The following is a 17145-nucleotide window of genomic DNA, read 5'->3' as shown; positions in this document are numbered from 1 at the left end:
TCCTCTTATACAGAATTTATATGTATATTAATAATAAAAATGCATTGATTGTTTTGTTTATTTTTCCACTGAGTAACAGACCATCTGTTATATCAAAAACACTCCATCAAGAAGACTGGCAACTCAGCCAAAAGTCGAGAGATAGTAGCAGCAATGCTACCTGCCGAGTTAAAGTTAAACCAGCACATACTAGTGTGTGTAAATTAGAATATGAATGTACACAAACGCGTATGCAATGCATTGATGCCAGGCTCGCACACATTTTTGTCCACCAAGGCATGCATACACAGCTTCAACTTTTGTCGGGAGGGTTGCACTGTTGCTTCTATTACTCGTCATTTGTACCCAGCTTTTACGAGTCATAATTGCGGATGTGTTCGTAATATTTAAACAGCATTTTTGACATTTCTCTAATACATCGCATGTTTTCTTTCCGCGCGTTCACGGTAGAACTAAAGGAATGCACGGAAAGAAAACGTGCGATGTATTATTATATTATGGCTCGTAGCAAGCTGGAAACATATTGCACCTGGCAGCAGTTTTACGAGTCCTGTGCAATTTCTTTTTTTTAAAATAATTATTATCCTGATACTTACTAGATACATAAAGAATATGCTTGTCAAGCGAGGAGGGGTGCAGTGGGGAGGCAATAACATGTGTGGTAAACGCAGAAAATAACCACGCTAATAATTTTCGGGTGGGACTCTAAATAGGTGGAAATCCCGCAATATACGCGAGTTGTATTCATCGGGATTTTTTTTTCCATAGCGAAATCGTTTCGCGATGCACACAAACGACCAATCCAGCTTTTTACGAGCCATAATTGCGGACGTTTTCGTTACAGATACTATCCAGCCTTTTACGAGTCTAGAAGCTTATTCGTATCCGTACACGCACATCTAAAAACTTTACCGTCTGTGATAACTTGCCTTGGACAACTGGCCTAAGCCTTTCAGTTGACAGCCCTCGAGCCGATAGGCCTAGGGGGTTACTGAAACAGGGATTATCAACTTGCGACATTCTTTTAGTTGGAAGACCCAGGAGTTCGCAGTTGCATAATCAAGCTTAAGTCACTGACGAACTGACATGACACACAGAAGAAAATCTTTTAAAAACCATCGTCCTGCACATTTTGCTTGCACACTAGCACCCTCTGTTATGCATGTTGCGCAGTAGCTTGCTTGCAGGGTCTTATGCTGTAGGGTTTTTACATTTGCATGGTTTTATATTGAAAACTCGAAGCAAATAGCAAGCACTCGTCAATAGCAGACCTTGTACCGTGCGTCAGCAGAAAATATGCGATTGAGTTTTGCACAGTACCGCCGGTGTACATCGGTGCTGGCGTCTACTATTATAGCAGCGAGTTGGTACTCTCCGTTTTGATTCAAAATTTAGCGGTTTTTGAGTGCCTTGTCGCCTCTGTAATCTATAATCTATGTAGTGTTCGTAATATTTGCACATTTTTGACAATTCAGTAATACACCATACACGTCAACTTCTCGTATCATATGGATATGGAATTCATTTTCTTTGGAAAAGTAAATTCAATGACTTAAACAGGCTTTGGGAGAGGGCTGTTGGACAAGTGGATTGAGGGTGTGGTTTGTCCCATATACAGAAAGGGCGATGGGATAGATTGCTGCAATTACCGCAGTACAACGCTGGTCAAAGCCATCAACAGGGTGCTCTCCCAGATTTTGTTGCGTCGTCTATCCCCGGTGGCAGGAGAGTTCGTAGGGTAGTACCAGGTGGGCTTTATGGAGGCTCGTCCTACTACGGATCAAATTTTTACGCTTCAGCAGGTCACCCAGATGGTGTTAAGAGTACAATCCATCATATTTTTGTGGCTTCCGGGCAGCATAAGATTCAGTCGGGCGCGAACAGCTGTGCCAGGTGGTGTACGAGTGAGGTTTTCCGTACAAAGCGACGTGTCCGAAATAGAGCTACACTGGAGCGAGTAATGTGTTGCGTGCGTGTTTTGGGGGCACTTTCTTTGCTCAACATGTTTTTTATTGATTAATTTTTTCAATCCGCGATATGTGTGCTGCTGTCAGTTGACGTTGAAAGAGATAGGGTTGCCAATCCCCTGGGTGAAATCCTTATTCATTTTCGCACGCACGGCACGAGATGTTGGCGGCGAAAACATGGTTGTCTGTCGATGAGGTGAAACAAATCGAGTGAGGGCAACAAGCATTTCCAATGCAATTTAAATGCAAGCCAATAAGCATTTAAGTTGCCTTAAATGTTACTTTTATTCCTGTTCTGTGTGTCGCAACTACGTCGCACGTGGTGCGCTGTGATCGCACATTGATGCGCTATACAGCGCACCACGTGCGACGTAGTTGCGACACACAGAACAAGAATAAAATCGAAAGTTGTATCACGTCGATTATTATACGGTTTTTAACTAGGACATGACATGTGACTTCTTATTCTTCTTCATTATTGTTTTGACGATTCCCTTTCAAAATTTACTACGGCAACCACGGATGATTCCTCCTCAGAAGAAAAGAGAAGAGAAAAATTCAAACTGTGCTCAGTCTTTAACGCGATTTATTATTCTCCGTTTCATTTGGACTTTTCTCTTACTGAACGCAGTTGTATGAGCAACCGCACATTGTGCTACTCATTGAAGAGCAACAGAATGTTAATACACTTTGAATACGTTGATGTGATGCGCTGACATATGATAACTACGGGAAGTTTTAACATGGGTAGTGCGTTGACAAAAAACAGCGATTGTAAATAGCGGTCATTGCCATCAGAAAAATATTAATCCGTTAATGCAGTTGAATCATGATTCTTACATTTAGTACATTCAGTTGAGTTTGGCTGCCTGTGGACGCAACTGCATCTATATGGTCAGGCATGTCACAATGGCAACAGTGCGAAAAATGTTATTTAAAAATGTTTAACAAAGATAATTCTCCGCAAAGTCATTAAAAATTTAATGACTTTTGATTGCCTTGACGTCTTTGAGTCTATAGTTTCTGTAAGCGCACCGATTTTTTTTGTTTTCACGCTTCCTGCTGTAGCTACCGAAAGGACCGAGAGCGAAACCGAAAGTTGCTCATTTAAAGAGCGCAATAAGAAGTTTTTCTGCGCGTCAGTTTTTCTCTTTATGTTTAGTCTGTTTCTCATTGTGTGGAATTATTAATTCTCATTTCTGACAGCGGCTCTGCTCATTGTGTTGGAAAAAAGGTGCACGAAAAATGTTTCCAAGAATGCAGCTGCAGTTTATGATAGAAGCCTAGTTGATCACTAATTACACAAAAACAGATTCAATTTGGCCGAATTACACTTTCACTTGAGTTTAATTTGTTTTATGCTAACACGCCACGATAACCAAACTGTTAAAATCCTAGTAACGTTAAAAATTTGATGGTTTCAGTGTTTGCTGTGGTTTCCAGCAACACTTTTGCGCTTCCCTTGTGAATTTTTGTTTCTACAGTTGCACGCATGAAATCAGCCAATCTGGAAGCTGGCTCTTTTTTGACAGTAAATTGGCTCTTTTGCGATACAACATGTCACGTCCTGTCCTATACAGCAATATATACATTCAAAAAGAACCCTCATTCTATTTGTTTACCCATCATCATCGGGCCCTATCGAAATGTTGGTCGTCCGTTTCTGTCAAAAATATGTGTTATCTTACTCAGTTTGCAGTATAACTTGATGAGCGTGTAGATCTGTGCATAAGCACATTTTTATGGCAATTCTATGTTTGGTTTATGGTTTCGGAAATATTTACTTTGTAATTTTGTTTGTTTATTGTTTCTGCGACGTGTTGTTGAAGTTTAATAATTATACAAAAAATTGAATTTCTGTTAGTTTTATCCTAGCAATAGGTACTATGTACAAGCCTAGTAAATCGCAGTTCGATCAGATATGCCGTTTGTGTTTAAATTTAACAGATTTGGTCAGTCTATTTGAACGGCATCCAAAGACACAAAAGGAGTCGCTTGGTTTGCTTGTCCGTGAAACTGTTGAAATGCTCGGATTAACGGTATGTGTGCAGATTCACCCTAAAAACAGCTGTTTTGTTGATTTTCAATTCATTTTAAATTAGCAATCGAAAATTAAAGTTACTTAACGTTTGTTTTCCTCAGCTGGAAGTAGAAATATTCTCATATTTATGTTGATCAGCTTAAAGCTGTGTAAATAAAACAGTTTGCATTGCTTTTCCCACGTAAACTTAACGGGAGCCCATCAACTCATATTTTGCAATAATTTCAGATTGACCCAGACGATGGGCTTCCAACAAAAATTTGCCTCATCTGTAAGAGTTTTCTTCGGCAGCTTTACAAATTCCGCAACCAGTGTCAAGAGGCAAACGATCTTCTAGTAGAAGCGTTATCCACATCAACAAACAGAGAAAATTCGGACTTGATAACCGCTGAGAATGTGATTGCCTTATCGTCTGATCAGAGACAATTATTAAAAGACGATGACATCGCACAGAGTGAAGCGGCGCCCGTGCAGGATACTAAAAGTCCCCAGTCTAATCCAGAACTAGTGGAAAGTACTGTGGAAGCTGATTCCAGTAGTGGGAGTAGCAAACAAATAACAATCAAACATGAAATACCAGATTGTGGAGAGAAAGACTGCGAAGCAGAAAATCCTGAAACATTGAATGAAGAGTATGAAATTTTAGATACTGTAGTTGAGGAACTAGAAGAGGAAGAAATCATACATGAAGATTTTGCCGAACAAGCTGAGAATGTTGAATACATGATAGAAGTGCATGATGACGTGTTATCAGAGGAGCAAAACCTTGAAATGTACGTTGACGAAGTTAATTCAGAGCACGAAGCGGCTTTGGAAATAGAAAATGAAGCTTCGAGACAGACCGGGACCGAACCGGTAAAAGTCGACACAAGCAAGGGAGAGTTATGTAAAGTTTGTGGTAATTACTCAACATGTTTGAAGTATCACATGATGTGTCATACCGGTGAGCGACCATTTTCGTGTAGCCATTGTGACAAATCATTTCGTACCAGCACTAAGTTGAGAATACACGTGAACGGGGTACATCTAAAAGTACGAAAATATACTTGCGACATTTGCGGAAAAAAATTTCTGGACTCCGGTAATTTGAGAAATCATAAAGTTACTCATAATGGCGAAAGAAAACACATTTGCGACTATGAAGGCTGCGGGAAATCGTTCCGGCTACCAGGAACACTGACGGTTCACAAAAAGTCACATACACAAGAAAAGACATTTATTTGTGACATTTGCTCAAAAGCATTCCTCTATAAGTATGCTATCGATGGCTTAACTAAACAATTTCAACATATATTGCGTTATTTACTTTGTAGATGGCTGCTGGTGAAGCATATTCGTACTCATACCGGAGAAAAACCATATGAATGTGACGTATGTCATAAAAGGTTTACTACTTCAACGCATATGCATACTCATAGGAAACTGCATGACCCAAACCGCGAAAAATCCGTCAGAAAACGAAAATGTAATAACGAAGCAACGGTCTAGCGGAAATACACGCGGATTTTAACTACCTATTCGGTTTTTCACAAAGAATTTGTATGGAATTTATAAAATCATGTAAAATATTCCAGATGAATGTGCCAGTCTCTCAAAAATAACATTCAAGTAAGAAAGTATTGTTGCCATGTTTGAGTAAATATTTCAAACTCTGACACGTTTTACAATGATATTGCGCAATACACCACAAATGTTCGAATTTTTAATAATAATGATGTTTTTTTGTTGAACTACTGTTTTCTGTCGCATTAGAAACAATAGAAAAGGAAAGACGTATTTTATTATTACTTTTTTGATAGGTAGTTGTCTAGTTGTTTAATTTAACATTTTACAGTAGTTATTTTTAGGTACCTATCTTTGACAGTGAGGCCATCTTGATTCTTCACGATATTTTCGCTTTTAAAATAAACCGTAGGGTGTCAGCCAAGATTAAAAAAGCTTATCGGACGGAACGGTCAACATGTTCAGGAGATTGGAAACGGCTGCTGGCTGATTCTACGTCTACGTCTATGTACAAAATCGTCTTCTGTATCAGCTTCAGCGATTGGAAGAGCATCTTCATTAACAATAACCGCTAGTTTATCCACAGCATCGGAAACAGCGGGTTGGTTGGAGATTGAATTTATTCAGCAACACGGATAGTGGCTAATTGAGTAGATTTGAATAATCTGTTGATACTTGACAATCATCATGTGATTGGTTCAACTGATTGCTGTGTGAGCGAATCTGTGCTCACTGTGCAGTAAAGCGTTGTAGTCGTTGTAATTCACTGCGTATACCAAATCATCAGCTTTAAGATCCGTTTTGATGGATGTTAACGGTACGTTAACCGTAGCCCACGAAACTGCTCAGTGGGAAGGGAAGGGAAAGGAATTGGTATTAAAACGGGTGTGCGTCACGGCCTAGGTCACGGCTCTTATCAAATACAATGAGTGCTTCCGTAGCAAATAGAAACCGCCGGACATGAACCACTAATCCGGATAATATCACAGCGAATAATGTTTATTTATTTATTTAATTTAATTTATTTCACCATCTTCGACTACGTCGTACAGATTGTTTACTTAATAACTAACTTAAGCCTCGGATTCTACTACTAAACACATTTCTAGACAGAGTAAAATCGAACACATTACAAACATCGTTGAAGGAACGCAAGCAGACATTAAAACAATTATTCACACCATAATTTGTTCTGTGGAATTGGATGGCCAATAACGGTGGATTGCGAAGCCGACGAGGAGGTACATTCCACGGTATCTGGTACAGGAGTTCCGGGCAATCCACATTGCCTGTTATTAGGTCGAATATAAATAGACGCTGCTGTTTGACGCGCCGGACTGCGAGTGTATCCAGGCTAATCAGTTGACAACGGTCTATGTAACTGGGAAGATTGACTGGATCATTCCACGGTAGCTGACGCAAGGCGAATCGCACAAATTTCTTCTGAATCCGCTCAATCGCAAGGATCTGTGTTACGTTGCCAAGAACTTCAGGGTCGAAATTATATGAAGGCCACAAGGCGAAAGAAAACTGAACGACCACGACTGAAAACTCGTTTCGAGTTTTTATCGAGATAGATGATCTGTGTCACAATCTCGAGTTTTGCAAGTTTCTGAGGAGTTCAACCTTAGATGATTCAGTTTGGCAGTTACGTAACTTTCAAAGCAATGGGTAGTTTAATATATACAAAATTTGCAATTTTTTCACAGTAAAGTAGAAAACAACTCCCCTCATTGCTTAGCCAGAAAGCGGATAGCAATATTCGCCGTGATTGTACAACATTTCGCCGAATACCATTTCGCGAAAAACTTAAGCGGAATGTATGCTATTTCACGGAAAACTTTTTCGTGGAAAGTACCATTTCGCAGGGGTGATCCTCTTGTTACTCGCTCCGCTGTCGCTTATTCGAACCCAACTGAAGGAAAGTAATAGAGGTCAGTAGATCTAGGAAAACAAATAAACCTAGATCGACCCCCCTCCTCCCCCCGCCGGCGCTTACGATGGCGGGTCGCCTACAACACATGCAGCCTGAACGATCTAGTGTTACTATAGATAGTTTTTGTGGTCTTGTTATTGACTAATGTTTTATGGATATGGAAGAATCTCATATTTCTCGTGTTCGATTTTTAAGTTACGCAAAAATTTCTGGTTTATTTGTATGAGTGTCTTTATTCCATAACACATCCGTTGACATAAGAGAATCCGAACTGGGGGGTCAACATAAAAGGGGGTGGAGGTTCCCTAATAGGTGGGAGAGTCCCTAATAGGGGGGGAGGCCTTAACCACAGAGAACAGACATCCATTCAGGAACAAATTTTTCGCGAATTCTTGGATAAAATTTCAAATTAAAATCACCTAATATGCTAGCGACACCACCACTATAGTTTCCCAACTAAATGATTTTTTTGATTTGCACACTGACAACCTTTGGCTCTTCTGGCGCTAGTATATATGGACTATATGCGTTATGCTAGCGCCAGAAGCTAGCTGTTGTGAGTTTAGTGTAGAATATTATGCGCCTTTAGCGACACCATCACTATAGTTTCCCAACTAATTTGACATAAGTTTTATCCAAGTGGGGACCTTTCGCTTGGATGTCTGTTCTCTGTGCCTTAACTCCGAAACGCCTTGACCGTTCTTCATCAAACTTGGCACACATGTTCCTTGACATAAGAGAATCAGCACTGGGGGGTCAACAAAAAAAGGGAGGTTCCCAATAGGTGGGGAGGATCCCCAAAGGGGGGGGGGAGGCCATAACTCCGAAACGGCTTGACCGTTCATCAAACTTGGCACACATGTTCCTTGACAAGAGAATCAGCACTGAAGGGGTTGGCAACAGGGGGACCGAAATATTTAGATGGTTCTCCCATCAGTGACGGTAGGACAAAAGGAGGAGCTGATGACCGGAGATTGCTGACGAGAAGGGGGAGAAAAAATCAGAATACGAAACACTAGACTGCAATGCTCGCAGCTGTAGATTTGTCAAGTGTAATTATGCATCGAATCAAAGTGACCCGTATAAAAAGTGTTCGATCATTAGTGCTAATTATTGTTGGTCGATTCTGTTTGTGTGTTTGAGTCACAGGGACAATCATTCAAACAGCGCCAGCGTGGAGTTCATCTGAGAACACCATGTTTTTCCCATGGTAAACTTTATGTGGCATGCTCCAGAGTGGGCTCTGCCAATAATTTGTGCATACTTGCTCCTGGTGGTGACACTAAAAACATTGTTCACAAACAAGTTTTGTCTTGAAGTGAGATGAAAGGGATGACAGGTTTATTGTATCCATGGAAGAAACACTGTTGCACCTTCTACTTTTTTTTATTAGGATAGCATGTAATACCAAACTAATAAATAAATAAAAAGCTGTGTTTAGAAAAGTACAATAACAAAACTATTCATTTCCTATGGGTGCACAGTGGTCCAATCAGCGAAATTCGTGATCGTGTGATATTGCGCCTAAACGTGAGGTTTTTCGCATATAGTATCTTTAGGAACATTTGTTGGTATAACAAGCCCCTTCTTGTGAGAGAAATCTTTAGGTGATTAATTCCCTTAATAGTGAGATAAGAGATTTATTTTCTTGTATATTCGAGATACAGGTTTAGTACTTTCGGCAAAGTTGTAGTAAATATTAATACAAACAACTTTGTCAAAGACACCATACTTGTATCTCGTCATGGAAATTGTCTATGAAGCGTTATTCATGAACAGGCCCTTCAAAACAGTTTTAAACCCTGAGTTATTCTGGTCTGGTCTGGTTACTTTTACGTGTTCATAGTGTTATAGAAAGTTGTTTATTTTGCTAAAATCAACGTTTTTGTAGAACATTATTATACGTGATTTTCTGAAGTTTCGGAGATATTGAGCATTTTTGATGAAAAATAGTATTACTTTGAGCTTAAATATTTCCCAAAGTGGCAAATGGTGGCAGATCAAACAACTCGTACTTAAAAGTACAACAAAAAGATGTGTTGCTTATTTTATTTTTTGTTTGAGTAAAGTTAATTGTTAACTACTTGTCAATTCGTGTTTTCTAATTAAATAGACTAAAAAGTCATTGACAAATTTGAGTAAAAACTGCCGGCGTGTCGCTACCTGCTGCGATGGTGAGAAAAACGAAAACAAATGTCAGATGCGGTACATTTCATAAAAAATTTTCAGTAAATTTAATTTTTAACTGGTTTTCGATTGAAAACTTTACTAAATTTTTATCAGGTTTTGTAAGAAATTTGCTGTTTTACAAGTTATTTTAAAAACACTTTTAAAATAGTGAATTGAAAGAGCATAAATTTGAAGAATACTGTAAAAGTTAGTGTGGCGACTTAACTAATCGAACACAGAAGTGATCCTAAAGCGGTTTTTGCATATTATTGGAATGTTTTTCTACTTTACAAGATCCCTATGCTTGTTTTGTATCGGTTCAAGTCAAAGTTCTGGAGATTTGAATATCTTTCAGTCTTATCGAACCATGTTGCTCCGGCACTACATGAAAATATGAATGTTCTCTTTAGTTATCCTTTATCTTGCTTGTAATAGCCTGGTTTGTATTAATTTCACAAAAAAAAAACAAGTTTTTTACCACTCAAGCACGTGGATTTTTATAATTTAGCGTGAAATGTAACCTGTTTGTTGTCGCATAAATATACAAAAACATTATTTTCTCGTATATACTGTAAACAAACCACTGACAAAGTATATACCAAAAATAAAGTACTCAATTTTCTTACATTTTGCAATAATAATTTTACTTGTACATTGTTTCACTACATTAAGAAAATTAAAAAAGTAAACTTTTTTCCGATTCTTCAAGCAAACTGTCAACTTTCTCACCGTTTGGCTAGTTCCAAAGACCACCACCGTCAGCGCATAAGTTTCTGTCGAACAGGTCAATTCCGAGAAAATTCGATCTTCTGTGACTGTTGTTGAAATTCGGTCATTTGGATTTCGGCCATTCGGGATTCGACCATTTGTGTTTCGGCCATTTGGTACCAGCCCATTATGAGTGGGATCTTTTGAAAAGACACCAATCGAAGGTATTGAACAAAATAGACTTAAGTTAGTTGTTTGGAAGCTTTTCTGTTAATAATTGCGTCAAATAATTTTGAGTCTACATTCATTTTCGACTCGAAAATAGGCGAAAAAATTGCTGGTAACTCAACTTGTTAGAAAGAGATTGTCAACATAAACAAAATGGCGTTTATTGCATCCGAAGTATATTTTAATTGTTCGATAAACATGACTGTGAAGGATTTTTAAAACAATTATAACTTTTGAGGATACAAACAGATACAGTCAATTGACATTTGATTTTAAAGGTTTTTTGTTGTACTTTTAAGTAGGAGTTGTTTGGTCTGCCACCATTTGCCACCTTGGCAATTATTTAAGCTCAAAGTAGTACTATTTTTCACCAAAAATGCTCAAAATCTCCGAAACTGCAGAAAATCACTTATAGTAATGTTCTACAAAAACGTTGATTTTAGCAAGATAAACAATTTTCTAGAACACTATGAACACGTAAAAGATGACCAGAATAAGTTAGGGTTTAAAAACTGTTTTGAAGGGTTTGTCCACGAATAACGCTTCATAGACAATTTCCATGAAGAGATACAAGTATAGTGTCTTTGACAAAGTTGTTTGCATTGATATTTACTACAACTTTGCTGAATATACCAAACCTGTATCTCGAATGTACGAGAAAATAAATTTCTTATCTCACTTTTAAGGGAATTAATCGCCTAAAGATTTCTCTCACAAGAAGGGGCTTGTTATACCAAGAAATGTTCCTAAAGATACTATATGCGAAAAACCTCACGTTTAGGCGCAATATCACACGATCACGAATTTCGCTGATTGGACCACTGTGGGGTGGGGTGGCCATTGTTAAAAGCGTAAGGTGCAAATATGAAAAATGGCTTTGTTTTTCTTTCGGTATAGGGTTCTATAGGGATTTCTATAACGAAAACAGATGTGCAGGTGGCCGGGTGGACAAAAGATGGGGAGTTGACAAATGAGGAGGAACGTCCGAAAGAGGAACAAGCGTTGTATTTTTGCATTATACGTATTTCGGTAACAATAACCGATGTTCAAGCACAGAGAACAGATTACAGTGGACCCCCGTTTTTAATTTGAACAACTAGCAACCCTTAATATGCTGAAACTTGTATGAACTGGACGCCCTGCTCTTTGTTATTGTTTTAGTGGTTTTATTTATTCTCGTTTCGTTGGTAGTTGCAAGCAGCGAATATGTTATTCTCCGATCGGATTTCTATCGTAATCGTTGGGAAACGAAATGTGAAACTGATTAAACTAGGATTAAACACGCTAGATCAGTACAAACAAATCGTGTTTATGTGCATTGTCTGCGAAGGCAAATGATGCCATGTTGAGAATGACATTTGAACCATTTTTAATTTGCACATCGTGCAAACCAGCGGGGTTCAAATTAAAAAGTGTTTAGAATAAAAACGGTCAAACGAACGGGGGTCCACGGAAACAGGTTCGAAAGAAGTAATCGATTAATCGATCGATAAAAATTTTGCCAAACGCATCAAAAAATATCCATGTACCTTTATCAATATTTCTTTGTGCTGGAGTTATACATAGCTGCGATGGCAGCGACATCAAGGTTTAGTTTGCCACTTACTGCTCGAGGGGTGCTTTATTGACGGATTACTCGTAGATTACATAAAAACCTTTTACACACTTTTTGTCAATTGCCTGGTAGTCTGTTCTCTGTGGTTCAAGTGACTGTGAGACAAAAGGCCCCGTACAGAGTAAACGATCGCGCGACGCGCAAGGGGTTTCCAGTAAGGCGTATAAGTGCGTAGTAATCAGAGATTACTTTTGTAATCATTTTCGAATTAATTAGGTAATCAATGGTAATCAGTAGAGTAATCAATGATAATCTTAAGTAATCATTGGTAATCATGATTAATTTATAGTAATCACAAGAGATTGATTACTGGTAATCAAAAATAATCAGTAAAGTAATCAAAAGTAACTATTTTCAAAGGTGCGTAATAATCATTGCTGTTGGAAACCCCTTGGCGACGCGACACGACACAGTCCTGCTTCGGGCGAAAAAGGGCTGCGCGTATAACTACTGCAAGAAATGTCGCGTCGCGTCGCATGTCGCTTGCGCTCTGGCGGTACCCAAAGGCTCCCCGAGTAATAGCGAATTCATAAATTAACCTGGCTCAGGTCGATTAGCACTCAGTTTTAATCGAAGTGCTGTCAAAGCGTTCATAAATTAACCGAGATTGCATTTCGGTTAAACTGACAGCATTCAGTTTGAAGCGCAGGTTAAAACTGTCTAGCATTACGGTTTACGGGTCGATCTGCCAAACTGCCCGTATCGTTCATAAATTTCGGGTTCGAGTTAGCACCAACCCAGGTTAATTTATGAATTCGCTATAAGATTAGGCTCTCAACTAGTACCCTAAGGTAGAGTGGGTAGAGTGACTATATACAGAGTGGCGACATGTCATCCCAAAAGTATGCAATGCTCTAGCAATGCTTACTTTCTTTCTCTTTCCTGCATACGCGTTGGATTGGTCGTCTGCTCGTCTGCTCGATTGAAATGCCACTGACAGATAATTATCATTCCAATTTTGACATTGTCGCCACTCTATATATAGTCACTCTACCCTAAGGGTACCTAAGGCCCCGTACAGAGTAAACGCGACAGCGACGCGACACGACATCGCTCTCATGTTGCTAAATGCACAGTCCTGCTTCGGGCGAAAAAGGGCTGCGCGTATAACTACAGCGAGAAATGTCGCATGTCGCTTGCACTCTGGCGGTACCCTAATACCCTAGACAGACATACAATTGTACCAGCGTTGTACCTGTACAATTGTATGTCTGTCACCGTGTACAACGATAGAATCACGCAAGCAAAGTGGTACAACGGTGGTATCTGTACCTACCTCTTTTATACCCTAGACAGACATACAATTGTACCAGCGTTGCAATGTGATATATACAGGTGTGGCAAAGTTGGTTAAGTGGTGTTAGTGCAATGAAGAAATTTCATCATGGTGTGGGTGAAATCGTAAATCGACCAATCACGATGAAGCGTGACGTAAAACTCCAAAAACAAACCCCATTGTCCGACGCGGTTTGTTTTTGTAGTTTGACGTCGTTTTCTGATTTTTCGCTACTAATACCATCAAATGTCTTCATCTGCCACACCTTTTTAAACCTCATTGCCAGCGTTGTACCTGTACAATTGTATGTCTGTCACCGTGTACAACGATAGAATCACGCAAGCAAAGTGGTACAACGGTGGTATCTGTACCTACCTCTTTTACCGTTGTACGAAGCTACAACTGCTCGATTTTTACTGCGCGCAGCGCCAATGACTGGTAGTTGTGATAACAAAAACTAGGCAGAATTTTAAATTAATTATTATTTTGCAAGATTTTGGCAAAGATTTAACGCTAAACGCTCGGCATCTTGAAATTTGTGTTAACATTTCGTGAATAGGAACAAAAACCAACGCTTAGACCATGCAATTAGAGATTATCGGTGATGAGCACAACCACGTACAACGTACAGCAGTATGTCTGTCACCCTTCCGTTGTACATGTACAACGCTGGTACAATTGTATGTCTGTCTAGGGCAGCGGTTCCCAACCTTTTTTCGGTTCGCGTACCCCCTGACGGATTTCCCTATACTATTCTGCAGCGAACTAAAGTTTTGGCGAACCCCTGGGGGTTCGCGAACTCCCATTTGGGAACCGCTGGTCTAGGGTATAAGGGTACGAGGATTTGAGTAAAAAAGACATGAGTTGTTGTTTCATTCGTCTACCATGTAGAAACTAAAGAAGAATCATTACAAAGTGTGATATATACAACGGGGTGGCACGCTAGAATTTCAGCGTAACGAACATCTATTCTCATTCCGCTTTCACTAAAACTGCATAAACTGAGGTCGCATTCTCATTCATTCTACAGAAAAATATATGATGAAAAGTATATTACAAAACCGTATAAATATTGGACAAATTGCATTAAACTGCTGAAATAATCTCAAACTGCCATCATTTGGTACAGCCCACATCAAGTTTTGTTACCCGAATTAACATAGCTTTAGGGTGAGCAGGCTATTTTTCGGGTGCCAGTGCCAGTGATGTCGGTTACGCACCAAATATATGGGAGATGCAGGGATACCAGACTTGCAGATTTGTCTGCAAATTCCAGATTTTTGGAACGGTCTTGCAGATCATTATAAATTTGCAGATATTTGCAGTTTTTCTGACTTTTATTGTTTTGGTGCAGATTTTTGTTCGAAGCTCTTTAAACTTTCACAGACTTCCTAAAAAAGTGTGCAGATTTTCGCAGATTATTTTTAAACCAGAAAATTCGAGTAGCCGGAAAACTGCTCGATTTTTTCGGTTTTCGAGCAGTTGCAGACATTTTTTTTAGAAAATATGGCATCTCCGGAGATGACAATCTTGCAATCTTGCCATCCCGTTGAATTTATAGGGCTTTACGAGAAGAAACAGTTTTTGTTTACCTGTTGGGAATGTCAGTTCGTATAATTATTGCGTGCGTTTATTTAGAAAATAAATTTATTAAATTCTGGTAATGGTTTCGTTTAGTGTTATTTCGTGAATTTGTTACATCCTATAACAAAGATGGAACCGCCTGTGTTATACAGTCCTCTGGAGGAAACTGTAGACGGTAATGAAAAACAAGTGCTTGAGCAGATACGTTTTTATGTTGAAAATTACGAACGCTTGTGTCGGTTGTGTTTGACCAACGAAAAACTGGTAAATCTCTACAGTATTGTTCAAGAACGAAACGTTTTTTATGTTCGACATTTCATTAAGGAAGCTCTGCGAATGATGGAACAAACGGTAGGATTATCTATTAGTGCGTACTAGAATACCATAAAAAAGTTTCTGCATTTTTTCTCCTGCTTTTAGATTGATAAAAAAGATTGCCTGCCAAACTTTATCTGCGAGAAATGCGAGCGGAACTTGAATATTATATTCAACTTTAAGAAAAAATGTGATAAATCACGACGCATTCTTGAAAAAGTTCGTGATAAAACTATTGCGGTAAATGATCTATTTGATCCTGAAGTTCATCAAACCGGCGACAAGCTACACATTAGTCGTAGCAGAGCAAAGCGAGTGCACAAAGCGGATTGCTCTGAGTTACTGAAAAAGGTATTTAAATTTACCTCTTTGAGATTGTTCGTATTTTAATATATGTTAAATATTTAGCTTCCTCAAGATATTAATATAGAAAAAGTGCGAGATCCTACAAAAACCATAAAGTTAACCTGTGCTGTGGAACAGAGTTTGGTAAATAGTACGCTGAAACCGAAACTTGAAACTGACGATATCAAGCATGAAGTTGCTAGCTTAGGGCTCCTGTTTCCGGAAACAGATATAAATATTGAATTGCATGATTTGACTAATCTTGGTCACGAAAGTGGCCCTCTGGAAAATGTGCATGACCCAGTAAGCGAAAAAGATTGTATAGATGATCACGTTTCGGATGGCATCTCGGAATCTAATGACCAACATGATATATTTGAAGAAATAGATACATCACACAATAACCACGATTTTCCAACTCGGAAAAAGCGAAAATCTATAACAGTTAGACAAGGAATACAAGGACGTCCGGTTGGGTCTAAAACGCGTAGTCAAGGAAAAAAACTACCAAAAGAGAAAACCATTTGTCCGGTTTGCGGTGCTTTGGTGAACAACATCAAATGCCACATGGTCACACATGACGAGGTACGGCCCCATCAATGCGAACAGTGCCCGAAAGGCTTTACGTCCCGCAACAAACTACAATCGCATGTAAACAGTGTTCATCTAAAAAAGCGCGACTTCAAGTGCGAAGTATGTGGCAAGGCGTTCCTGGAAAAGAACAACCTCAAGGGTCACCAGCGAATTCATAATGGAGAGCGCAAGTACAAGTGCGACCTCTGCCCGAAAACGTTTCTCTTTGCTGGTACACTGCGGTGTCACAAACTGACCCACACTCAGGATAAAAAACATGAATGTCAGGTTTGAATGATGATTCTGAATATAAATTAGAATAGTCGTTGCTCTTGTTTCCATGTTCACTGACATCATTTCTTTTTCACAGGTCTGTGGTAAATTATTCTTGATGCGGACTACGCTTAACAAGCACCTGTACGTGCACAGTAATGAACGTCCGCACAAATGCGATATGTGCGATAAAACGTTCCGCACGTCGACGCATAAAATCATCCATATGCGGACGCACACTGGTGAAAAACCGTTGCAGTGTCGGATCTGTGGGGCCGGCTTTGCACACCACAAGGCGCGCAGCGTTCACATGAAAACCAAGCATGCAGAGGAATTGGTCGCAATGGACATGCTCGACGAGAGGGGTCACCTAAAATTCTAGGAAAACGAATGTGTAAGTGTACGATTTCCAGTGTTTGTGTAAAGAATACATATATGTATATGTACAGTTTTTGCGTACATATAGAAAGAAGGAAATCTCGATGGCATCCGAAAGTCACTTAAAAATTCTTTCAACAATGCTGGCTTTAGTTTTCAGAAGGTCGCATAATGCATGCAAAAGGGTTGATTATGCGACCTTTTGAAAACTAAAGCCAGAATGGATCTTTTATG

The 17145-nt window shown here is 39.2% G+C and overlaps 2 protein-coding genes across 2 annotated transcripts; both read left to right on the top strand.

Annotated features, from left to right (window-relative positions):
• Window positions 1–3786: 3786 nt before the first annotated feature.
• LOC128737112 (zinc finger and BTB domain-containing protein 49-like) lies at window positions 3787–5698 on the top strand. The gene is made up of 3 exons (XM_053831677.1): window positions 3787–4006; window positions 4237–5261; window positions 5322–5698. The coding sequence occupies exons 1-3, from the start codon at window positions 3854–3856 to the stop codon at window positions 5494–5496; spliced, it is 1353 nt and encodes a 450-aa protein (XP_053687652.1). The 5' UTR covers window positions 3787–3853; the 3' UTR covers window positions 5497–5698.
• A 9382-nt stretch (window positions 5699–15080) lies between these two features.
• Window positions 15081–16983, top strand: LOC128737513 (zinc finger protein 239-like). Its single transcript, XM_053832167.1, has 4 exons — window positions 15081–15378; window positions 15448–15693; window positions 15751–16548; window positions 16631–16983. Exons 1-4 carry the CDS (start codon window positions 15157–15159, stop codon window positions 16913–16915), a joined length of 1551 nt encoding a protein of 516 aa, XP_053688142.1. The 5' UTR covers window positions 15081–15156; the 3' UTR covers window positions 16916–16983.
• Window positions 16984–17145: the final 162 nt, after the last annotated feature.

Source organism: Sabethes cyaneus, chromosome 2 (genome assembly GCF_943734655.1).
Source record: "Sabethes cyaneus chromosome 2, idSabCyanKW18_F2, whole genome shotgun sequence".
NCBI lineage: Eukaryota > Metazoa > Arthropoda > Insecta > Diptera > Culicidae > Sabethes > Sabethes cyaneus.
The sequence above is the reverse complement of the archived record's forward strand: the minus strand, read 5'-3'. Positions and strand labels throughout refer to the sequence as shown.